Consider the following 26005-nt stretch of genomic DNA (forward strand, 5'->3'; position numbering starts at 1 on the left):
GGAATTGTTTCACGTTCACACAATAGGAGAATCTTACTAACTTGAGCAAGCTAGGGAACTGTTAGGGTAGTCCTTCTCCACAGGACATGAGTCATTTTCCTTGCAGTTGGTCTTCAGGTCAAGAGCTTTGCTTGGATACAAAATGTATATGACAGGCAGTGCTGTGAGTCCCCAGTTGTATTTCTCTTTTTCATATGTCATCTTTCTGAAACACTCGTTGAATCAGGCTGCAGGTTAAGTACAAGTTCAATTCCAGCCTTTAAAGCTTCTATTAACAGTTGTTAACCTGGCTTGTTCATATACACAGGAACCTTCAAACCGGGTAGTAATCAACAAAGGCTATCAATCTGTGCGTTTCCCTGGTGGCTCAGACAGTAAAGAATCTGCCTGCAATGTGGCAGACCTGGGTTTGATCCCTGGGTTCAGAAGATCCCCTGGAGAAGGAAATGGCAGCTCACTCCAGTATTCTTGCCCAGAGAATTCCACAGACAGGAGAGCTACAGTTCCTGGGGTTGCAAGGAGTTGCACACGACTGAGTGACTAACACACAGATACACATGAATCTGTAGACAAGGAAAAGATGATCGATGCTGCCATGCATAATGCCATTCCTATACAGAAGCTAAGGCTTGCTTATACAGTTGTAATCCATGTTAAATCAGTCCTTAGTTAGATTTTTTTGACTGTCAGAGGCATGCAAAACAAGTTTCAACATTTAAAAACTATCCAAGTATTCCTTCCCTTGAATGATAAAACTTTTTAAATTAAATATTCCTGTAGTATGTTCAAATGACAGATTCCTGTGAGCAATAAATTTGCTTTTCTTCTGTAGAGTTGGAAGCAAGGTTTTCCTCACTGTGGTGGATTGCAGAAATGGCTACACTTTTTTCCTATCCCTGAATGTGGGTCTCTGCAGTGTGGCTTTGTAGCTGTTCTCAGTTATAGATAGTCTGTTTCTCTTCCCTTGAATCTGGCCTTGGCCAAATGACTTACTTTGGCTAATGGGATATTAGTAAAAATTATGTAAAAAGACATTTATAAAGCATTTATGTGTTGGTCCTTGGAAGCTTGATACTCTTATGAACCCTTTATCCAAGCACCATGTGAAGGATCTGGAATAATCTGCTCGATGATGAGACATGTGACCAAGTCACTGTGTCATCCTGGTGACATTGAAAAAACCACCAGGCATGTGAGTGTTGCCATCTTAGACCATTGTAGCCCGAGTTGTCTGCAGAGATCAGCTGAGTAAGCTCAGGCCATCACCACCACCCAGCTGATGCACAGAATCATGGGAAATAATAGACATTTGTTGTTGTCTCTGTATTGTCTGGTTTATTGTGTAGTTAAGCTAATATGTTCACACATATAGACACACAGAAAATTAGTAGCAATTTTCTTCTTTGTGTCAAAGGAAATGCAAATACATATTGAAACAACTCCTAAAGGAAAGGCACACACAGATAAGACAATTTGGGGATTTCTTCTACAGTCAAAACAAAAATAACAGTGATATATCGTCTATGATGTGACAACGGACAATTTTCCCGACCGTGTGGATGAGACTGTCCTATAGTCCTAGTACAACTGCAGTCCCCATGATGTGACTGAAGAAATGAGTCCCTCAGTCCCTAGGAGGTTTTCCAAAACCATACAACACTCAGCAAACAGAGATAACATCTTCTTGGCATGTACCAGTGGTGGAAAGGACTCAGATAGCAATTAAGACAGAAATAATCAAGGTCAGCTGTGAACTCAAAAAAAATCCAGACAACCATATAGTCATGGGTCAGAAACAATGCCGAAGAATCAGAACAAAAGATCTGTTGCCAAGTAGCACTAGGTATGTGAGGTGTACTTCCTGGGTATTGTAGTCTGTGGTCTTCAGTGTGTCTCTTCTCATAGCATCTTGGTGGGACTTCCAGAAGACCCATTTGGAAAAACTTTCCAACAAACGCTCATAGATAAGTTTGATCTCTGAGTAGAATTTTATTAGAGTTTTCAGATCACTTGTGTTTCTAGAATAGAAAATATTATAGGAATAGTTCAAATTATTAAATTTTAACTGACATTTGACAGTTCTTAGTTGATAATGCTTTAGCTAGTTTTGGTAAAGTTTTGAATTTGATAATGAATAAAGTACTAAGCTGAATTTGTCGAAGGATGCGTAACTTTTAGAATAGAGCAGTAAGAGACTTCCCTAGAGTTTCAGTGATTAAGATTCCATGCTTCCATTGTAGGGAGCACAGTTTTAATCCCTGATTTGAGGAACTAAGATCCCACATGCCTTGTGCCCTGCCCCTCAACCCCCCCAAAAGAATAGAGCAATAACTTTGGGCTTATCTCAGAATACAGATCTTTTCAGAAATGTAAATTTTCCTGGGCTGTGATACCTCTCATGTCCCGTGATGGCTGGACTATAAACATAAATGTCAGTTTCACTTTTAAAAAAGGATATTTGGTTTTCTGGGAGTATTTATTTATTAGATGTATTTATTAGATGTACTAGATGCCTTTTCTTTTAATGAATCCAACTGTAAATTTCTTATCCAAATATGTGAGATGTAGGCAAGTTTTTACAAGACAACTTATTCAACTGATTGAGTTAGCATATAGGAAATTCACTTGTCTCTGTTGCTATTGTCTATTACATGCATATAACTATTATTTTATAAATTTGACTTGGAGAATATTAGTGTCATATGAGATACTTATTTGAATTTTGTTTAAAGAGACAACTATTGGAGGAAAGAGAAGAGTATATAAGGAAACTACAGGTGGAACTTGAAGAAAAGTACCAAGATACCCTTGTGATGGAAAAGGACAAGTGGCTGAAAGAACATGAAAGTAATATTAAGCAGCAGGTTGAAAATGAAGTGATATTAGCGAAAGAACACTGGGATAAGGAACAGAAAGAGGTGTGGGTTAAAATTTCTTTCTAGTCACTATGTTTAAAAAATGTATAGTACTAACTGTTGAGAGATAGCTCTTCCTGAACTGACATTATTTTTAATAGCCAAGTACATATCCAGTATTCTTGCCTGGAGAATCCCATGAACAGAGGAGCCTGGCGGGCTATAGTCCATGGGGTTGCAAAGAGTTGGACACAACTGAGCAACTAACACACACACACACACACAGACATATATAATCATTCATTTTATATCTTTGAATTGGGCTATTTGCAGTTTATACCAGTTTTATTTTTTAAAACTTCCCACCCCTTAGCTCTTTAGCTTAATTCAGGAAATGTGTTTTGAGGGGTACTTTTTAATTTTTCAAATGAAACAACAATCAAATTTCAAATTTTGAAATTTTCAAATTTCATATTGTTAAATGATTCTGATAACTCAAGACCAATATAATTAACAAATACTTAATGTACACTGTGGATTAGAAGATAGAAGTAATGATTGGGTAGGCTTGGAAGTATAAAACTTCTATTAACCTCTGTAGCAAATGAGGTTAAGAAATGCTCATAGTTTCCAAGAAAATGAAGAACCAAATTATGATCTTAAAAACTTAGTTGGAAGTGAAATAAGTTCTCAAACTTATTTAAACTGGGTTCTTTTGTCCTTGCTATTGCTATTAATTTGTGTTGGGGCTATCTCAAAATGGAATCGTAGACCATTGTCCTGTCTTTTGACCTTCTAACTCATCTCCCAACCCTTCCCTCAAATTTCGTCAGTCAAGTGCTGGCACTTGAAATTCCTTCACTAGTCATTTTTTAATATAAAAATACATTCTGGAGTGTATCTAGCCATGTATCTATAAAAATACAGATGTCACAAAACAAATGTCCTATTTTTAAATTACTGCAAATTGTTTTTTAGTTGGATTTTTTTAACCAGTTATTTACTAGGTGGAGGAGTGAGACAGCTATAATGCTTTTGTGAGAATGTCAGGAAAGGATAAATCAAAAAAGGCCACTTAAGATAGCCCTTTTAAGAGAAGCAATACAGCCAGAAGCTGTGGTAGCCAGGGAAGTAATCTGAAAACCCTGGATACCCAGGAGGTGGGAAACAGAAAAAAGGAAAAGCAAATTTTGCTATTTCACAATTTTGCCCACTACTAATTATGTTTGGGTCCATCCTACTATACTGCTGAAAGTCATATCATTAAGACATTCTTCCAATAATGCCCTCCTCTTGAATGCACAGCTGACTCAGTGCTGCTAAGTCACTTCAGTCGTGTCCGACTCTGTGTGACCCCATAGATGGCAGCCCACCAGGCTCCCCTGTCCCTGGGATTCTCCAGGCAAGAACACTGGAGTGGGTTGCCATTTCCTTCTCCAATTCATGAAAGTGAAAAGTGAAAGTGAAGTCGCTCAGTCGTGTCCGACTCTTAGCAACCCCATGGACTGCAGCCTACCAGGCTCCTCTGTCCATGGGATTTTCCAGGCAAGAGTACTGGAGTGGGGTGCCATTGCCTTCTCTATGACTCAGTGCAGTTTATTGTAACAAACAAGATTCTAATGTGCTCAAGTAAGTCAAACTATTTTTTAAATTGTTCAATTTTAGGTTCATTAATTATACTTAACCCATTCCTAATTTGTGGAAACTCTGATATTGATGGAAAATCACGTATTCATGGCAGAGATTTTCTTCATTTTTTTCTTTTTTTTTTTTTTTTTAATCATACCATCATTGTAGTGGCAATGTGAAAGTTTCCATCTTGAGAGCAAGATAACCTGATCTTATACAACATACTTAACTCTCCCATGTGATTTGTGTCCCGTAGATAAAGTCAAAGAGTAACTTTCAGGATTTCTGTGAGGATATGTTCTCATTGATTACATTTCGAAACCTCACGTGATTACTGCAGCAATGTCTAGATGGTTCTCAAGCCATCTGTGGTTGCTTTTTTGGCTACCTATTAACTCTAGTTTTTGCTTATTTGAATATTTTTCTCTTCATGTGATTTTTCTTCTGAAAACAGATCAAACAAGAACTGATTCAACAGCTTGAAAAGGAGTGGCAGTCTAAACTGGATCAAACTATAAAGGCAATGAAAAAGAAGACCTCAGATTGTTGCAGCCAAACTGACCAAGAAACCACCATTGATGTTATTTCCAAGAAAGAGATGGCAATCATGATAGAAGAAAAGAAGCGAAAGATCCAGCAAAATTTAGAGCAAGAGAAGGAAACAGCCATCAAGGGGAACTTGAAGAAACTTGAGTTTGAACTGGAACTCAAATATTGTGAAAATATTGCCAAACAGGTAATAGGCAGGTTTACTATAGCAAAATTATTGGAACTGCCTAATGAAAGCCTGTCAAGTGCTGCCACTGAACTTGTTCCTAACTTTATACTTAAATATTTTCTGCACCCTAAGGTAGAGTAACAATCTTATGTTCTAAAGTTTTCACTATATTTCTGTCGCAAAACTGTCGACTCTCAGTTTTTCTATATATTCTTTCAGTGTACAAAATGTTTGCTCCTCTGAGGTTGGTCTAAATATTAAGATGACTGAGGTTAATGCTGATGGTTTGACATCTGAATGAAGCACAATTTACTTATGTATCTTTTGTATCTAACTGTATGGAAAGTATTTTGCTTAAGTAGTTATAGATAAGTAAGCTTAAAGTGAATAAGATATCTAACAGTATTTGTGTTGAGGCTTGAATCTGGAAGCCTGCCCTTTAAATGCAGCTTTGTCTATAAATCCTGTGGCCAAAAAGTGGTGTCGTCACCTCCCCTTGGAGGCACTCAAAAAGGTAGGGCCTTTTTAACTGGGGCCTGTTGCTTGCTTCCAAGAAAGGTCCGACAGAGAAAAGCATAGCTCTTTGTTAATAGAATAAAGCTGAGTTATTCTTTTGTCAATACTATCAATTACAGTGATGCTTAAATTTTTTGTTCTCAGGATGTCTTTACAATTTTACAAACTGAAGACTTGACACAGCTTTTCCTATGTTGGTTGTATATATTTTTTTACTGTATTGGAAAAAAAAAATGCAAGAAAACTTTAAAAAATAAGAGTCCTCATGCACATTTGCCTTCGGCTGTCGGGGAAGTGACACATTATATAGCATGTAGCCTCTGGAGAACTGTACTATTTACACGTGAAAGAATGGGAGTAAAAAAGACAAAGGAGGTCCAAATATTTTGATAATTTTGACCTCACAAACCACCTGACAAGGTTTCTAGCCCTCAGAGATCCTCGGACTTTAATATAATATTATTTATTATGTATTTTAAAATTTTAGATCTGTTACTTAATGTAAAGTCTTAAGATAATATCTGAAGTAAAATTTTAAAAAAAATACATACTCGGCTTTTGATAAATACTTGAAGTTCTGCCTCTCTGTTAAATTGTTATACATGATTTTATAAGGGATCCTGAAAGTATGGAAGCATAGGCAAGTGTATGTAATTGTATTAAGGACATTTTCAGTCAGTTAAAAAAATAATTTTCTCAGCTGTTTAAGTTTTGAACAGAGTTAATTAAGTGTTTTATTGGCAAAGAGACATATTTAACGGTGCTGGTTTGGTATTTATATAATTACAGATCTTGTGAAGAAAAACAAAAAGCAGGATGTTATGGAAAGGAAATGTTTGCAGTAACTCATGAAGGCATATAAATTTCTGTAGGAGCTTTATTTTTTCCCCTTGTTTCTCACTCCCTAGAATTTACCTATAAATTTATTTAGCATCTTAGTGACAAATTGGGCCCCTTATATCAACTCTTTTGTGTGTATGTATGGTCATATGAATATCTTGATATTTTGAACAAGGAAATAGGAAAGATTATTTAATAAATGATCTGTGGTAACCTCTAATGGATTTATAACCAGATCGCCCTCATAATTCAAGCCTTATATTTTTGCTTGACTTGAAGTATCCCCCTTACTTTATAGTCACAGATTCACCCTTGACAGTGAGAAAAATTGCCGAGTACAAGGCTCTAAACTGTATTGGTGCATTTGCCTGTGTGCACATGTTGATACGTCAGGCACAAGGACTGAGATGGTGGTGGGTATACTGATTGGTCAGAGGCCAACACCAAGCAAGCTTCCTGCACTTCTTCTTTTTCACCCTGAGATAAATAGGAGTTTGTTGGAAGTGGCAATTTGTATAATTTTCTACTAATGGTGGTGGTGGTGGTTTAGTCACTAAGTTGTGTCTGACTCTTTGTAACTCTATGGACTGTAGCCCACCAGGCTTCTCTGTCCATAGCGTTTCCCAAGCAAGAATACTGGACTGTGTTGCCATTTCCTCCTCAAGGGATCTTCTCTACTCAGGGATTGAACCCTGATATCCTGCATTGCAGGTGGATTCTTTTTCAGGTGGATTCTTTACTGACTGAGCCACCAGGGAAGCTCTTTCTATTAATTGTAGTGGCCATTAAACATGTATAGTTTTCTGCTTCCTGGTTTGGCATTTGCATGGGCCAGTATGGAACATTTAGAACAGAAGGATTAAATTCACTGCTGGGGATAAAGGTTGAGGGGGTACTTGAAATCAGTTTACTCCAGTGCAAAACAGTGTAAAATGCACAGGAAATCATAGAGGCTTCCTGCAAATGGGATCTTTCTGAAATTGTACACCTTACTTTACCTCCCCGTCTCTTGCAATTGCTCTCCTGAAGGTAGAAACAGCTGTGCAGAATGCTCGTCATCGGTGGCTGGAAGAACTGCCAGAGCTCGCAGAGTATAAAGCACTTGTAAGAGCAGAACAGAAGAAGTGGGAGGAGCTGCAAGAGCAGTCAGTGGCCAAACGGGTAAGAGCTCTCCTGGGAAGAACCTTCACGAGGACCTCATCTCGGTCCCAGGGACTCCTACCTGCTCACAACATTGTGGAAGGATTACATGCGATAGTGCCTATTAAGCATTAGCTCAGGACCCAACTAGTGGGATCTGTTCTCATCAGTATCATGTAGTTGAGGGGAAGAGAATGTGTTTCAGAGTCAATGAAACTCTCACCATCTGGGGACCTACCCATGGAACAAAATCTTTTTCTACTTTGCCGTATTTTTAGGAGAATCAGAGAGCAGTTAGCTATATATCCTTTCACACGTGTAACTGTTGTTTTATGTGCTGTGTCAGTAGCCTTATACTTTCCTTGGTAAATAATCAGCACTTCTTTCCAGAGATGTCATGTTGCTTGACTAGAAGTATCAGGTATTACAACCATTTGTATTCTCCCAACTTACTTTATTAGTATAAACCAATTCTAGTCAGAATACCAATAAACTGAACTTAGTTTTGAAATTTGACACAATAATTTGAACATTTATTTGGAAAACTGAAAGGGCTAAGAAATTTAAAATATTCTGGAAAAGAAGTAGTAGTCCAGCCCTAACACTTAATAGAATATGTTGGAAAGGAACAATTCAGACAGTGTTGAGTCACAAAAATAGAATTCTTTTTCATTCAGTACTATACAGACTTTGAAGATAGGTCCAACGACGAATAAAAACTTAATTGTTTCAAAACATGGAATGAGGAATTATTCTATATTAAGTAGTCTTATGATAGCCAGATAGCACTTTGGAAAAATTGTTTTCCCACCCCAAACATCACAATAAACTCTAGGTTGATTCAGAAATTAAGCATTTTAAAATGAAAGTATAGGAAAATTAAAAGAAATGGAATATTTCAGATTTGCATCATAATTCAGTAGTAAAGCAACAGGCACAGTAGCAAAGACAGATAAATAGGATAAAATATGTACACCACTTAAAACATTTTTGTTTATGTAATAAAATTAAAAGAAGGGATAATAAAAATAAGGGAAGTAAGTGAATCAAATAGAACCATTATATGTGATAAGAAAAATAATACAAATTTATGAGAAACAATCTATGGATAAGTACCCCAAATATATGGACATACAGTCTTCATGAGAAGTCCAGAAATAGCAAGCTTGAGGTGCTATTTTATGCCATATGTTTGTATCCTCTCTTAATTGTAATATGCAAAATATAATAGATTGCAGTTTCAAGCATATATTGTCACAACAATTTTGGAAAATAATGTATGTAATAGACATTGTAAATGAATCATATGTTGTATTCATAGTCTTATATTCCACAAATTACTTAAGGAATAATTCAGCATAAGTAAAAAAAAAAAATCTGTTTCAATATTTTTCTCAAGTTATATGGTGGTACATGGATGTTCACTATAATATTCTCTGTATTTTTTTAGTTGTTGTTCAGTTGCTAAGTTATGTCCGACTCTTTACAACCCCATGGACTGCAGCGCGCCAGGCTTCCCTGTCATTTACTCTCCCAGAGTCGACTCAGACTCATGTCCATTGTGTTGATGATGCCATCCAACCATCTCATCTTCTGTCACCCCCTTCTCCTCCTGCCCTCACTCTTTCCCAGCAACAGGGTCTTTCCCCATGAGTTGATATTTCAAAAGGAAATTTAAGAGGTAGAGAGAAAGAGGAAACTCTATGATGATGTACATATGTCTCTTAGAGTTCAGAAGTTAAGGATAATAAGTTGATCTTTCCGTAAGAACACAGAGTCCTGAATGAATATATGTGAATGTAGAAATACAGAAGCAAGAGGACCGTGTGTTGCTTCTCAAACTTTGAACAGGCATGAGAATCACATGGAGGAGTTGTTAGAGCAGATTGTTGGGCTTTGCTCCTAGAGATGCTGATTTGATGGTTCTGGAGTGAGTTAACGTGTTGTAAATCCTTCCTCCAAGCCAATGAGGTAGGCAAGAGCCAGTTTTTCAGCACTGGCTGAAAAGTTCTTGTAAGATTAGAGGGATCCATCAAAATCTGTGGGAATTTAAAGCCAGTTTCTAGAATCCAAAAGTAGTCAAGTTGGTTCAGTGGTTCCTCAACTTTGCCGCACATTGGAAAAACTTGAGAATCTTTAAAAAATGTTGCTGCCTGGCTCCCACCCCTAGGCTTTATGTTTTAATTGGTACAGGGTGTGGCCTGGGCATCAGTCAGGATTTTTAACAGCTCCTCAGGTGATTCTAATGTGCAGCAATGTCAGGAAGCACTAAATCAATTAATGCTGCCCAGTTCTCCTGTAAAACTTTATATGAGAGGTTGTATACTTTTGGTGAGGTTGGGCGAGTCACCCAATTTCCCTGGGACCTGACCCCTCCACCCTAGTTACCTGTTGATCATTTCCAGGCATTCACTGTGACATGCCCTGTTTTCCTCCTTGGGATAGGAAATATGTTTCACATTGCTACTGAATTATTTTACTGGTGATAAAAGAATTTTGCTATGAATTCCTTTGTAAAGTTCATCTTAGATAGTGGGTTCCTTTAGTAAACTTTAAGTATGATTCAAAATTTTTGACTTATATCCAACTATTTAGGAACACATTTTATTGAGTAAAGATATATAACGTGTCTAGGAATCTATATTGGAGAAGGAAATGGCAGCCCACTCCAGTGTTCTTGCCTGGAGAATCCCAGGGGCAGGGGAGCCTGGTGGGCTGCCGTCTATGGGGTCGCACAGAGTCGGACACGACTGAAGTGACTTAGCATAGCAGGAATCTATATAGTTGAAGACATTTGCTGTAATTATGTAATAGCTGAGAATTAAGGAAGCTGACCCTCCATCTCCATAGCCACAGTGTATATATGGTATTATATGGTATTGGTTCATAGTGGTCACCACCATCTAGGCCAGACCAATTCTTCTTTTGCATTTGTATCCTTGTGGCTTCTCTGATTTAGTCCAGGGAATATTAGAAGTGAAAGGAACTTGAGGTTATCATCTAATCTGCTTGTTATAGAAGACAGTGTAAAACAGATGAAGAACTTTTCTAAGCCTGTGCAGCCAAGAGTAACAGTAAATACATAATATTTTCTGAGTCTTATTGTTTGCTATGCTCTGGACTAAGTGCTTTAAATGAATTACTTACTTTTGTCATTTACTCTTAAAAAATCTTAAATACTTTTTTGCTTATTTAAATAATTTAAATTAAATAAATAATTTAAATTAAAAAATCAATTATCAGATGGGCATTGTAATTGTCTCCAGATTATAGATGAGGAAATTGAGGATCAAAGAAGTTGAGGAATGGAAAGTTGTTAATTTTAGCAGTTTATCTCCAGAGCCTATATTATATGAGGCTGCCTCTGTAGTCCAAGTCAGGATTTGAGCTAGAGCTCAGGATTTTTGATCCCCTGTTAATTTTTGCTTGTGTTCTATTGATGCCTATGATCTACTCGTCCTGTTATTCTGTTACAAAGAAAAATTAGATTAATGAAAAAATGACTTTTCTGTTTGATATTTTATGAACTGATTTAAGCAGTAGAATTGCATTAAAATACATTATGTTTGCCAGCAAGTTATTGTTCATGTAAGTGTTACATTCTTAAAAATAGTAAGATTTCCTTATGAGGCTGCTTTTTGCTTTACATAAAAGATGATTTATTTTTGGGCGGCTTAGATTTGAGACAGCATCTGTATTAAAATACAAATTTTTTTCTAAAATTAGTTTCAGATAATTATGTAATTGTATATTTTTTGGTCACTTTAAATTTCTAGTTATCCATATAGAAATGGATGTTTTATTTTTTAATTTTAATTTTAAAATTTTATTTATTTTTGTCTTACGTAAGACAAAAATATTAGATGATTTAAAATGAGGGCAAAGATCCTCACATTGAGTGTAATTATATTTTAGGACCAGCTAATGTCTTATCTCGGAGAAGGCAATGGGACCCCACTCCAGTACTCTTGCCTGGAAAATCCCATGGACGGAGGAGCCTGGTGGGCTGCAGTCCATGGGGTTGCTAGGAGTCGGACACGACTGAGCGATTTCACTTTCACTTTTCACTTTCATGCATTGGAGAAGGAAATGGCAACCCACTCCAGTGTTCTTGCCTGGAGAATCCCAGGGACGGCGGAGCCTGGTGGGCTGCCATCTGTGGGGTTGCACAGAGTCAGACACAACTGAAGTGGCTTAGCAGCAATATCTTATCTAAATTTACTTTTTCTCTTTAATTTTGATTTTAAATCTCTTGTTTGACAAGTTCAAAGATTAAACCAAACAGTAACTTTAATTTTTTTTATTGATGAAAAGAATCATAACAATTTTCATTATATATTGTTTTACCCTTTAGATATTGTTTGCTGTTTCTGAAGCTAAAGAGAAATGGAAAAGCGAGGTTGCAAATATGAAAAAAAATGTCACACCTGGAAAGGAAATGGAAGAGAAGATTCATTCTCTGCAGAGAGAGCTTGAGTTAAAGAATGAGGAACTCCCTGTGGTTGTCAGGGCTGAGCTGGCAAAGGCCCAGACTGAATGGAACAAAGAAAAGCAAGAAGAAATCCACAGAATTCAAGAACAAAATGAGCAAGATTACCGGCAATTTTTAGATGACCATCGAAATAAAATTAATGAAGTGCTTGCTGCAGCTAAGGAAGATTTTATAAAGCAAAAGACTGAACTACTTCTTCAGAAGGAGACAGAATTACAGATGTGTCTAGACCAGAGCCGCAAAGAATGGACTATGCAGGAAGCCAGGCGGATCCAACTGGAAATCCATCATCATGAGGAAGACATCCTGACTGTCTTGGAGTTTCTCTTAAAGGACACACTGAAGGAGCAAGCCAGTGGTTCAGAGAGTAAGCCCCTTTTGGAACTCTTGTCGACTTGTTCTTCGAAATGGATGTCTGTGCAATATTTTGAAAAACTAAAGGCCTGCATACAGAAAACATTTCAAGATATACTCTCCTTACTTATAGAAACTGTCGACTCAGACTGGGGGAAGGTATGTTCCTGATAAGTGAAAAGAGCTATGATTCAGCGTCATGTATGATTATTGAAGTTGCATTTGGTATTTCTTCCTTTCCTCATTCTCCAGTTTAATAGATGTGAGACTTGTGTTTTTACTAGTGGTTTAAAAAATCTCTAGCAAATTCAAAGGATTGCAATATTTTTTTTTTTTTTTGCCCCCAAAACTTTACTCCTTCATAGTGCCACAAATATGAGCAGAGCTTTTATCTTCTAGATATCTTTTTTTCCTAAACAAAACAAAACAAAACCAAACCCATGCTGTTCTTTGTAAGGACCTCAGATTTCAGAAATGGAATAACTGTCATTCCTAGTTTTGGGAGGCATGACAACTTTAAGAAACATGCATCGTATTAAACTAGAACCTCTAAGGAGTTTGAAAGCCTATTGCTTACCCTTGAATTTATATCTCATGCAGGCAAAAAAACACTGAGTCCAAAGAAGATTGTTATAGAAATAAACAAGTAGAGGTACGGTTTAATCACACAAAACTCTGAGGCAGAGTTTTGTTGGTGTACTTTGTATGTGCATGTAGAATGGATTAGTTGTATTCTTTTCATTGTATAAGTATTCTCTGACACCAGCTTTTAGTTTGTGTGGAAAATCTGATAAAACCAAAGTCTTGCTGCCTTATCAATAAAGACATTAGATATACATGAAAATTCCAGAATGGTATTCTAGCCATTGTGAGCAGCCAATGTTAACATTTGGTATTTGAGGTAGAAAAAAATGCCAATATTGTAAGTTTTGTCTGATTGAAAAGTTGAAACACGAGTTAAAATTCATTAAAATATTGTGATTCAAGATTTTCAAGGCCAGGATTGAGTGTTTGGTATTAATACCTACTGAAAAGAATTACAGGCTACAAAAAAGAAAATCTGAGTTCCAATCCCATACTTAGTGATATCTAGTTTATTACCTTGGGTAGTCATTAAATTATAGTTGCTCATCTGAAAAATAAAATACAAATCCCTGGTCTAATTCCTTGGATTTTGGTAGGATACAAATGACACAGCTTGGTCTTTCTGCATCTTGCATTTGAAACAATGCAGAATTGTTGAGCCAAAGGAACCTGAAAGGTCAGTCTACCCCATCCCAGTTCAACCCAGTTGATATTTTTTTCTTGATTTCGCAAAGATGTTACTGCCTAATAAGTTACTTTTAGTGTAAAATTCACTGGGCAAGACAAATTTCCTTGAATACTACTTAAAATACTTCATTGAGAATTTTTGGATAAAGTATATAATTAAGAAAAATTATTTATGGCAACTTAAAGGGTAAGAAGTGATGGGAAGATCATGTTATATGCTTTCAAGTTTGCTTTCCTGAAGCAAACTTTTGTCTACTGTAAAAGTCAAGAAACTCACAACACCATTCTCCTAATGTTAACATATAATCAAACCTGGGGTCTTTTTATAGGGCTTATAGTTGTGCAGGCTTCCCAGTTGGCACAGCAGTAAAGAATCTGCCTGCCAATGCAGAAGACACAAGAGGTGTGGGTTTGATCCCTGGATCAGGACAATCCCTTGGAGAAGGAAATGACAACCCACTCCAGTATTTTTGCCTGGAAAATTCCATGGACAGAGGAGTCTGGCATGCTACACAGTCCATGGGGTCACAAAGAGTCAGACATGACTGAGCGACTCAGCACACATAGTTATGCAAGCAGGATAAGATCCTCTGTATGACTTTGTGTCTTACACATATATGGAGACAAAGTCACATAATTTGGCTCAGAATTTAGACTTCTGCAGCTTATGTTGAGTGGGATCAGATTCCGTTCTTGGGAAAAGGGTGACTCTGAAATGTCTTATTTGGCATTTGTTACAGAAATTTGTCACAGAAGAGTAGTACTCAGCCTTCTGCTGTCTTAGAGTTAACTCTGCTCAGGACCTTGAGATAAAGCAATGATTAAAAAGCAGTGATTATAAATTTGCAATATAAGTGCCGTAAATGTGAAGAACTGTGATTTATAATTAATTAAATTTGTGTTTTCTGAACTTCTCATGAAACTTAAGACTGGAAAAAAGTGATCAGTATACATAAAACAAGTCCTCATTAAAATTACTTAAATGTCAAGATTTAATTAAAAAAATTTTTTTTCAGCTTTATTGAACTATAATTGACAAATAAAATTGTAAGATGTTTAAGGTATATATCATGGTGATTTACTATACATATACATTGTGAAAGGATCTTCCCAGGTAGCACACTGGTAAAGCATCTGCTTGCCAATGTAAGAGACACAAGAGATTTGGGTTCGATCCCTGGGTGGATTCCACCATTTAGTTAATTAACACATCCATCACCTCACCTATTTACTGTACTTTTTTGTTGGTGAGAACAGTTAAGTTTAGATTATCAAGATTTTAAATGGTGAAGTTGTAATGAATTAAAAATACAGTTTCCAATAAAATGAATGCCTTATCAAACGTTATTTATATTTATGTACTAAGTATATTAATATGGCAGTTCATAATGACTAAAAGAAAAGAGAAATAGCAATTGAAACACTATTTTTAAACAAATTTAAGGATGTATGGTCTTACCACCAATGTCAAGTTAAAACTAAGACAAAAAGATTGCTCCTTTTTTTTGCCATCTTGGCTTTTCTCCAGTTCTGAGCAGAAATTGGAAACATTAGCTGCCTTTGGGATCATTTTTTATTACTCCTTTGGCCTCAACCTTATACAGCATCTTGATTGCCTGAAGTTTGCAGTCTTGGTACCTATTGACCTCTGCTTCTGTTGGGCTGCATGAGTAACTTTCCTGGCAGTGATTCAAAATCAAGGCTTCCAGAATAAAGCATATATAAAGTATTGTAAGTAAACAAGACAGCTTTCTCAAGATCATCTGGTCTGTTTGGTATTCACTAGTTGTCCAAAATTGGAAAATATATTGCCTTAAAAAAATGTCCCACCATTAATGAGTTAGTAGCTGTGTTGCCAGAACAGAAACTAGAATGCAGAAATGTTCAATAAATACTAGTGAGGAAATGGTCTTGTACAAGATTTTCACTTAGGTGAGCCTCAGTTTCTCTCCTTAACATTAGCATTGAACTGTCTTTCCTTGTCAACAAATGACAACATAAAGTACTTAGATACATAGCATACTATGTAAGTTTCAAAAATTTTTATTGTTGTTACTTTCAATTCATGGAAGGCATAAGCTTAGTATTATAAATTTCTAATGATTTGCTCCCTGTTGCAGTGAAAATGTTTTAGATTTTCAAGAACAATTCTGATTGCTTATGTCAGTCCTGTGGGTTGATCACTCAAACTGTTAAAATATCTTAAAATGCAAATGATATCTCCATCTGTCCCATAGCTAGTCTACCAGTCCTCTGTTGGATCACGGTCTGATTTGGAGCGTACAATCCTAGGAGTCTAGCTGATGGTGATGACAGTATTCATGTAAAACCTTAAGAAAAATGTTGATGGTTTAGGCCAGGTTTTTTTAAGGCTTTGTTTTCTTTTTATATTTTTAATATTAGCATTTTAATAGGCATTAACTATGAAGATAATCTGTTTCAGAGAAATATGACCAAGATCTCTAAGGATCCTGCCACGGGCAGAGGAGACCCTGGAGTCCAGGCGATGCTTCCTGCGCCTACGTCTGGACACCATGCTCTGCCTTTGGCAGCCGTACAAGAAGCAGAAGCTGGTAATGGGATTCTGTTCCTACTCGTCTTTGCAATATCCACAATTCCAGTTCCCGAGGGTTGCTTTGAGGATGAAAGGAAATCAAAGATGTGTACAGTTTTCATGAGTGAACAAATGGGTGATATGACTGCTACTTTATATGTATCCTCTCCCTAGGTTCATTTTATATTAGAAGACAGGGTTGCTGTAGGCCCTCAAATTTCTTCTCTTTTCATGATCTTCCCTCCATTCTTGAGTGACTCGTATTATAAAGGTAATTAATGAAAATTTTAGTAGAGTGGTCATGTTTTCATTCCCTGGCTTTGTTGAGAAATCAGAGGTTACACATAAGAGAATTACATAAGAGAATTGCCATATCACTGAGACTTTTCTATTCAGGTTACTGAAGCTTATTTTAGCTATGTTTAATAGAAATCTTTCTGAAGTGTATTAAATGTTTTCTGATGTATTGGGGGTTTTCTTCAGGTGGGGGGCAGTGTTTTTATCTCTTCCTCTCTACCACCTGGCACATAGTGAATGGCACATAGTTTGTGTTCCTTGAATATCTGATGAATTAATAATTTAACTTAGTGACTTAGAGTTGTTAGTTTGAAAAGAATTGCACCGTGCTGCAGCCCCTTGAGGTATTCAGCGCTCACTGGGGAATCTGGGCATATACTGTCCATTTACTGGGATTTTGAACTAGGAAGTGCCGTACTCCTTGTAAGTTCCAGTCCTCTTAGGACATCCACCCTTTGTAGCCTGCTCCCTCCCTCCACCTACAAACTATACATACTTTTTCTGTTTCTTGTCTGCTGTCTCCATTGTAACCTGGAAAAGAACTAAGGCTTGCCAGAGGAAATCATGTACAAAGTGAATGACCTTAGTTTCCACACTCTCAAATTCAGTAGGCATATTACCAGAGCCCTAGAGAGCATCTGCCTTTTCTACGACATCAGTAGACTGCTATTTCTCTCATCATCTGACCAGAGACCCTCTTCCCTTACCTCTAGGTTCTAGATGGTTGCAAATATCTTTTTGCCAATTAAGAAAATACTAATTCAACAATTAGGGTAATGCTATTCTAATTTGCATTTTGTTTCCTACTTTTCAATGTCATTTTATATTGTTGTTGTCTGTTGTTATATTTAGAATAACTTAAAAGTTACTTCCTCATTTGTGAAATGCATAGAAATGAGTTTTTATTTGGCTTTGGGAGATCCAGTCAATATGAAAGAAATCAGTTTTGACTTAGGACAAATCAGACTATAGAGGATTTACATTCTTTCTTTAATCTTTTTTTCCCCTAAAAACAAACACATTAACATCAGAAAGGGTTGAATAATCCAAAACATTTACTATGTGATCAAGCCCCTCACCAGAGAGTACCACTGTGTTAGTAGTGTGATTATATTCTCCTAATATTTTATCACTTTTAAAACTAATTTAAACATTAATTATGAAATAGTTGATACATGCAAAAAATATGTGTAATGCCCATGTAAGTTATCAACCCAACAAACAGGAACCCACTATTTGATTAGGAGGTAGAACATCACCAGTACTGTTGAAGATGCCTGTGTTTCATCATCATTCCATCCCTGTAACTTCCCTACCAACTGAGGTAATAAATATGCTGATGTTAAAAAAAAAAAAAATTTCCTTGCTTTTCTTTATGTTTTGACCAAATATAGGTATCCTCAAAAAGCTATTGCTTTGTCTTTTAACATTATAAAAATAGTTTAATACTTGTTTTAGTCTTTGTAACTTGTTTTTTTCCCACTTAATATTGAGCTTCTAAAATTTGTCTTTGTTAATGTATATGGCTCTGGTTCATTCATTTTCATTGTTGTATAGTCTTCTGTTGTATGAATATAGTATAATTTATCTATTCTCTTGTCGATGGGCATTTGGCCTGGTTTCCAGTTTTACAAAACAGTACCTGCAGTGAAGTGTGTAAGTGCCATGAATGGTGATGTTTCATTAATCCTTTGATGTTTGTAAACATAAATGATACCATTTGAAAGAAACTGAAAAGTGAGAAGAGAGCTAAGAATAATTTTGCTAGACCAATGTTTTTACATCAACATTTTAGATACTGGCCTCTGAGCCTGTGCCAGTTTGTATTCCTACTTCATTATATCAGTTATATTAATAGTAACAATCTCTATCTTTTTTGTATATTACTTAAATTTTATAAACTTTATATGTTACTAGTAGCCATAGCTATTCCTTATTGTATACTTGCTCTATGCCAGGTTCTGTGCCAGACAATATTTGTACGTTTATACCTCCTGACAGTTTTATATCTTTTTTTTTAAAATTTGGAGATAATGTCAAATCTTACAGAAAAGTTGCAAAAATAAAAATAGTTGCAAAGATTGCTCGTATACCCTTAACCTAGATACACTTAGTGATAACATATTACCCCGTTTGTGTTCCTCCGTGTGTACATGTCTGTGAACATTTCATTTCTTTCTGAACCATTTGAGGATAGGTCATATACATTATAGGACTTCCCTGGTGGCTCAGATGGTAAAGCATCTGCCTATAATGCGGGAGACCCAGGTTCAATCCCTGGGTTGGGAAGATCTCCTAGAGAAGGAAATGGCAACCCACTCCAGTATTCTTGCCTGGAAAATCCCATGGATGGAGGAGCCTGTTAGGCTACAGTCCATGGGTTGCAAAAAGTCGGGCACAACTGAGTGACTTCACTTTCACTTTCACTATATACTTTATGCCCTTTTACCCCCAAATACTTCAGTGTGTATTTTCCCAAAAATAGGGATTTTTCTTATGTACTTCAGTATAGTAAATTTAACATTAGATGAAAATATGTGTTACATAGTTTTATCAATCTGCTCTTTGTATTCTAATTTTGTCAATTGATCTAATAAAGTCTTTATAGCATTTTTTCCCCTTACGGTACTGCAGTCTGTCTGGGGTCACGTATTATATTTAGATGTCACGTCTCAATCTCTCTTAATCTAGGGTATTTCTATGGCTTCTCTTTGCCTTTTATGACATTAATATTTTTGAGAGCTATATTCTTCACTCTCCCCAAAACCTGTCAACCCCTGGCTTTTAATAGAACTTTCCTCATTTTGAGTTTGTCTGGTGTTTCTTCATGATTTGTCCTGGATTGTGTTTTCTTAGTTGGACCACTGCACAGGTGGTGTGATACTACACCTGGAGGTGTGTGAGGTTCATATTTATTCTTGTCCAGTTTCTTCACTGTATAATTACCGTGTTTTTTTCTCCCTCACAGCTAATGAGGAATCTGTGGGGAGATACTTTCAAGACCATAAAAATGTCCTTCTCCTAGCAAAATATTCTAGTCTCATCTTGAATGTACCCTGTCTCAGTACTGGAGTCAGCCATTTCTTGAAGAACCCTGGTTCCTTTTAGTGGACAATTGTATTCGATACTAAGATCTGAGCATTGTGTTTCAGAGCAGTTTTTAAAATAGATGGTATTATTCAATTTTCCATATTAGGAAACTGAGTCTCAAAGGTTAAGTAATGCAACAGCCAGTAAATAGTGAAAACAGGATTTAAATTCAAGTCTCTTTTTCTTAAGCATCATACTTTTTTCAGTTACACTATAACCTTTAGTCATGTGATCTGGTTTCCTTCCTTCTCGTAGTCTAAATTGATATAAAAGTGTGCTATCATTTAATTTTTGCAGATGAGAAAAAGATCCTTGAAATTAAAGATTCATGCTGTGGACACTGCTTCCAAGAACTTGAAAATGCAAAGCAGGAATGTCAAGATCTGAAAAGAAAACTGGAGAAATGCTGTAGGCATCTTCAGCATTTAGAAAGGAAGCACAAAGCTGTAGTGGAAAAAATCGGAGGTTAGCATTTGAAGTAACACTGCTACCAGTGTAAATCTCCTTGATCCGGGTTGGAATATTCAAATGTGACATTTTAGTTAATGGAAGCATTGATTATCTTTGGGATTTACATTAACTAATTTGGATCTTATTTTTATTAGGCAAATAATTATTATTGAACTTGGTCCTTCTTTTTTTGATTGAATAGCTTTTGAGTGCTTAATGTGTGTCAAGCAGTGTTCTAGGCACTGAAGGTACGGCAGTGAAGACATCAGACAAAATTCCACTTCTGATGAGATGTACAGGACTCTGTTCTCTTGCTTCAAGAAGCTTATCATTAAAAGAGGAGAACTGAAAACATTAATGAATAATTGCAGCTCTGGGTAGCTGGCAGTACGTTCATGTAAACTAGGAAGAAAGGATGTTAGTTGATTCTTCCTCCTATTAAAGTTAAGGAAGACTTGACTAAGCCTTGAAAGATGAATGTGTTTGCCAAAGAGAATGGCATTCCAGGCAGAGGGAAGAGACATGAACCAAGGCGTCTGGGTCTGATGTGGCCTCCTCTCTGTCCGTTCTTCACAGTGCTGTCAGGGAGTTGTCTAAAAGACCTGTCTTCTGCCTTTTCCTATTGCCCCCTTGAAGAAGGGAGCTATTGGGCTCACAAGGCTGCTCCCTCTTACATTTCACAGGGTGTTGACTTACACCCTGTGCTCTGTATTCCTTACCTTTGAAATATTTCAGATGCCCTAGCTGGTCAGGAATTTTCTTTTACAATATTGTCATTCTGTCCTATGCTTTCCCCTCTCATTCTTGTTTTGGCCCTACTCTTGCCCATCCTTTAGAATTCAATTGAGAAGATATCTTGTCTGCAGAGCCTTGATTTTTACCAGTGTGGGCTAGATGGGCTGCTTCTGTGTGGCCTCAGGACATTTGTCTCCTCCTCTGTTAACATTCTGTATCTCACTTTTTGATGACTTGCCCAACATCTTTTTAACCTGTAGATTTGTTGAGATATTATCTCATTTATCCTTATAGTCTGGTACCCATTATATACAAGACAGTAATAAATGCTTGAATGAAGGAAGGACTGAATGCAAGGGTCCCAAACAATGGGTAGGTTCACTTTTTTCCTCCATTCGCCTCTGTCACTTGCTTAGGCAACAGTCATCTCTTTCTGCTTCCAGTCTTGCCCCTCCAATCCATTCTCCATCAGGAAGCTAGAGCAGCCTTTTAGAAAAGTAAATATGGCTGTGGCACTCTGTTGTTTAAAGTGCCGCAGTGGCTTGTCTGGCCCTCGGTGTAAAACACAATTTGACATAATTTAAGAAGCCCTCCCTGATCCCACTTCTGCCAGCCTTTCAGGCTCATCTCCTGCCCAGCCCTCTTATTCTCTCACAGAGCTGTGGCAGGGATTTCACTGACTCTCTGGGCCTTTGTGCACCTCTTCCTTTACCAACAGCATCTGTCTCCCCATCCTGGTCACAATGCCTGGCTAACTCCTCCTCGTCAACCCCCTGGGACATGATTTCCCTATAGAGGCCTTCCTAAGCACCCCAGACTTGGCTAGTTTCTTCTGTTAGACATTTCCCACTGCTCCTATGAGGTTTGTAACGCTTGTCATCCTTGCGATTATTTAATGTATGAATTCTCCTTTGGAGTGTGATGGTGACAAGGATTGAATCCTGTCCCAGCCTTAGCACAGTACCTGGCATCATAGCACACTCGGTAAATATTTTTGCCCAAGAGAAGCCACCTACTCCCATTACTTGCTTCCTAAGTCTGCTAAAGATAGATCATAATTGCTTTAATGCTGAGAAAGTGTTTCAGCAATTTTGAGATAAAAATTTTAACAACTGTAGTTCCCGTGGTGATTGCTTAGGTCTTTAACAGAGGCTGGAGAGCAAGTAAATTTGTCCAACTGTGGAGGTAAATTTCTCCTCCTGTGGAGGAGGCTGTTGTAAAATTTGATGAAAATCAAGAAATTTGTTTTATATAATAAAATGATAAGGGTAGTAGTTTGTGGTTATTTACAGATAATAATATTTAGCACTGTATATTGTGATTATACAATAGTTATTTTACATAGTGTATTTTGAGGCTGATAACTTCTGTAATTTGTAGACTTAGAAATAATCCAAGAAAGTTGGTAATTGGCTCAAAACAACAAGCTAATAAAAGAGGTCAGGGTCAGAATTTAAGCCATTTGATAATTTCAGTGTTTGTGTTAATGTAAATCCGCTAGTTGATAAAATTTTTGCTATTTTGGTTGCTTTATTGTTTCTTAAGTTCCATTTTCCACTGTCATGGTAGCATTTATTGAAAAGTGATGGAGTAAGAGTGGGTGGTTTAGAAATATACAAGCTGTATCCATCACTGGGAGAACAGAATGATTCATTCCCCAACTTGTAGGGTGTGTTGAAAGGCTGGTATAGTAGGAAACAAGGGGTGCCATGTTCATATTTATTAAACATTGTTATTGCCAGACCTTGTATAAGGTGCTGTGCATTTACTATTTCATTTCCATTATAATCTTCAAGGTCAATAACACTATCCCCATTTTACACATGAAAAAACTCAGTTTCAGAAAGATTCAGTAATTTGCCTAAGCTCATCCAGTGGATAAGAAGGCCTTAAACTGTGTCTTTCTGACTCTGAAATTTATACTTTGTCCTCTGTGCCACATGGACTCCATCAGTCTCCTCATTTTGTTTTTAAAAGTTCAAAGAGTTGAAGATCTTATGTTATTTTTGAAAATGGCACCTATTTAAGCTTAACTTTTTTCTCTTAATTTTGTATTGAGGTGCTTGTTCAATAATCAGTTTATATGCGCATATACTGCATGCCAGGATCCAGGAGGGACATGGAATTAGGAAACCTGTATTGCTAAATAAAGCCTTCTATCTAACTGGAAAGCAAACCACATGCATATAAAGCAATTGGAGATTTATTCCAGGACAGTCTGTAACCCAAAATAAGTTGAAAATGGAATACAGATTTAAAGTGCTGAGAATATAGAACAGTGGGTGGTCAGATTTGGGTTTATCAGGGAACAAATGACACCAGGGAACACCTGGAAATTTGGCAGTCTCTTCTATGAACATTTGTGCTGGTAATTTAAGGGAAAGACAGAGAAAAAGAGATTGATCAATATACTATAAACTTTCTTTTTTAGAAGAGAATACTAAAGTTGTTGAAGAATTAATGGAAGAAAACAATGACATGAAGAATAAATTAGAAGAACTGAGAACACTTTGTAAAACACTACCACCAAGGTAGACTTTTACTATTTCAAAGAAACTGTTTATTTCTGAGTATCTTTACTTTTTTAAAAAATAACAGTCCTATCAATATTATCATACCAAGAACATCAATTACTGTTATTGTTGCATAGCAAAAAATATGGAAAAAAAAAAAAAAAAGGATCTTTTAAAATCGTATTCCCAGAAGATACTCTTTATTTAAAGTCTTTGAGTTGGGAAGATCTGCTGGAGAAGGGAGAGGTTACCCACTCCAGTATTCTTGGGCTTCTCTGGAGGTTCAGCAGATAAAGAATCTGCCTGCAATATGGGAGACCTGGCTTTGATCCCTGGTTTGGGAGATCTCTTGGAGAAGGGAACGGCTACCCACTCCAGTATTCTGGCCTGGAGAATTCCATGGACTGTATATCCAAGGGGTCACAAAGAGACATGACTGAGTGACTTTCACTTTCACTTTTGTACAAACACAACATGTGCACATGTTTTAAAAATTGAGATTATTATATAAGCTACTTTGTGACCTTTTATTAGTATTGTAAGATAAACTCTTCCCCCATGTCATTAGATATGCTTTTATAATGTGCTCTTTAGTAACTGCATAGGTTTTCATCTTGTGGGTTTATTGTGGTATAAGTAACCGTAACACTTAAGTTTGCCTTTTTCTCCTAAATAATTATAGTCGAGATCCTCAGATGTGAATTTTTTAGCACACCTTAGCTTGTTTTATTAGAATATATATTTATATATATTTTAAAAATTATATATACATATTTTCAAATTACATTTTTCACTTAATCTCTGTATTTTTTTAGGTCACTGTCAGAAGGAGCTATTGAAAATGCCTGCCTTCCATGCAATGAGGTGGCCTTGGAAGAACTTCGTGGGCAATACATTAAAGCTGTAAAAAAGATTAAGCGTAAGTCTCTAAGGTTTTAAGGTGGTTTGGGTCTTTTTTGTAACTAATAGTAGTAATTTGGGGGAATTTTCTGAACTACCTTAATCTGAGATATTACCTGTTTTTAGAAGAAATCATTGATAGCTTTTCTAAATTATGCCGTCATAGGTGATTTTACCCAAGTAAATTTGGAGTTTGCCACTAAAATTTGGGAAGTGGCACAAGGATAGAGATATTTTTATATTGTTAATTATCCTGGGGTTTTTTGGGGACTAAAATGTATGTGTATATAGATTTTAAAGTATAACTGACATATATCACTATATTAGTTTCAGGCTGTAACATAATTGATTCAGTGTTTGTTTATGCTGTGAAGTGATCACCACAATAAGTCTAGTTTCCCCATCACCATACAAAGTTACAAAATATACAATAGTCCCCTCTTATCTGTGATTTTACTTTCATGGTTTCAGTTACCTGTGGTCTACTGTAGTCCAAAAACATGAAGTGGAAAACTGCATAAATAGTAAGTTTTAAATTGCAGACCATTTTGAGTAGCATGATGAAATCCCAGCCATCATGCTGTGTCTGCCTCTGGAAGTGCATCACCCCCTTTGTCCAGCGTATTCTGCCTGTTGGTCACTTAGTACCCACCTCGGTTATTGGACCCACTATCACTATATCGTAGTGGTTGTGTTCATAACCCTTCTTTTACCTAATAAAGGCCGCAAAATGCAAGAATAGGGATGTTAGCAATTCATATATGCCAAAGAGAAGCTGGAAAGTGCTTCCTTTAAGTAAAAAGGTAAAAGTTCTCGACTTAATAAGGAAAGAAAAAATCATGTGGTGAGGTTGCTGAGATCTACAGTGAGGACAGATCTTCTACCCATGAAATTGTGAAGAAAGAAAACAATTCATGATAGTCTTGCTGTCACACCTCAAACTGCAAAAATTACAGATATAGTGGATGATAAGTGCTTAGTTAAAATGAAAAAGACATTAAATATGCACAATAAGATATTTAGAGAGAGATCACATTCACATAATTTTATTAAATTGTTAAAATTGCTGTCTTACTAATTACTGTTGTTAATCTCTTACTGTGCCTAATTTATAAATTAAATGTTAAGAAGGCGATGTATGCATCAGAAAAAATGTAGTATATATAGGTTTCAGTACGTGGTTTCAAGCATCCATTAAGGGTCTTGGCATGTATTCCCCAGGGATAAGAGGGGGACGGCTGTAAGGTATTCTTCACTATAGTCGCCTGTGCTGTACTTCCTCATCCTCATGACTTTGCACTTACCGACCCTCTTCCCCATTTTGCCCACTGTTCAACCTTCTCCCCTCTGGCAATCACTAGTCTGTTCTCTGTTCATTTGCTTTGTTTTTTAAGATTCCACATATAAATGAAATCATACACTATTTGTCTTTCTCTGACAGTTCACTTAGCATAATGCCCTCAAGATCCACCCAGGTTGTCACAAATGGCAAGACTTTGTTGTTTTTTTATGGCTGAGTAGTATCATTGTATGTATATACCACATCTTTATCCATTCATCCACTGATGGATGCTTAGGTTGTTTGGATAGCTTGGCTATTGTGCATAATGCTGCAGTGAACATTGGCACACATAGATCTTGCTGAATTAG

The 26005-nt window shown here is 36.6% G+C and overlaps 1 protein-coding gene and 1 non-coding gene across 11 annotated transcripts in view; both read left to right on the forward strand.

The window, feature by feature from the left end:
• The window catches only part of CEP152 (centrosomal protein 152), a 113106-nt gene that overhangs the window by 66684 nt on the left and 20417 nt on the right, over positions 1-26005 (forward strand). For 4 of the 10 annotated variants that reach the window (XM_055538033.1, XM_055538025.1, XM_055538027.1 and 1 more), the window contains exons 18-25: positions 2733-2918; positions 4939-5220; positions 7588-7719; positions 12053-12703; positions 16260-16389; positions 20055-20222; positions 23374-23473; positions 24271-24374. In XM_055538033.1, coding sequence (XP_055394008.1) covers positions 2733-2918; positions 4939-5220; positions 7588-7719; positions 12053-12703; positions 16260-16389; positions 20055-20222; positions 23374-23473; positions 24271-24374 — 1753 coding nt within the window. The remainder of the gene's footprint in view (positions 1-2732; positions 2919-4938; positions 5221-7587; positions 7720-12052; positions 12704-16259; positions 16390-20054; positions 20223-23373; positions 23474-24270; positions 24375-26005) is intronic. The other 6 variants (XM_055538029.1, XM_055538030.1, XM_055538034.1 and 3 more) reach the window with 3 other exon arrangements.
• Positions 18885-18956, forward strand: TRNAY-AUA (transfer RNA tyrosine (anticodon AUA)). Its single transcript has one exon. It is a non-coding gene; the product is annotated as a tRNA-Tyr (tRNA).

The sequence above is a fragment of the Bubalus kerabau genome, chromosome 10 (assembly GCF_029407905.1).
Source record: "Bubalus kerabau isolate K-KA32 ecotype Philippines breed swamp buffalo chromosome 10, PCC_UOA_SB_1v2, whole genome shotgun sequence".
NCBI classification, from domain to species: domain Eukaryota; kingdom Metazoa; phylum Chordata; class Mammalia; order Artiodactyla; family Bovidae; genus Bubalus; species Bubalus kerabau.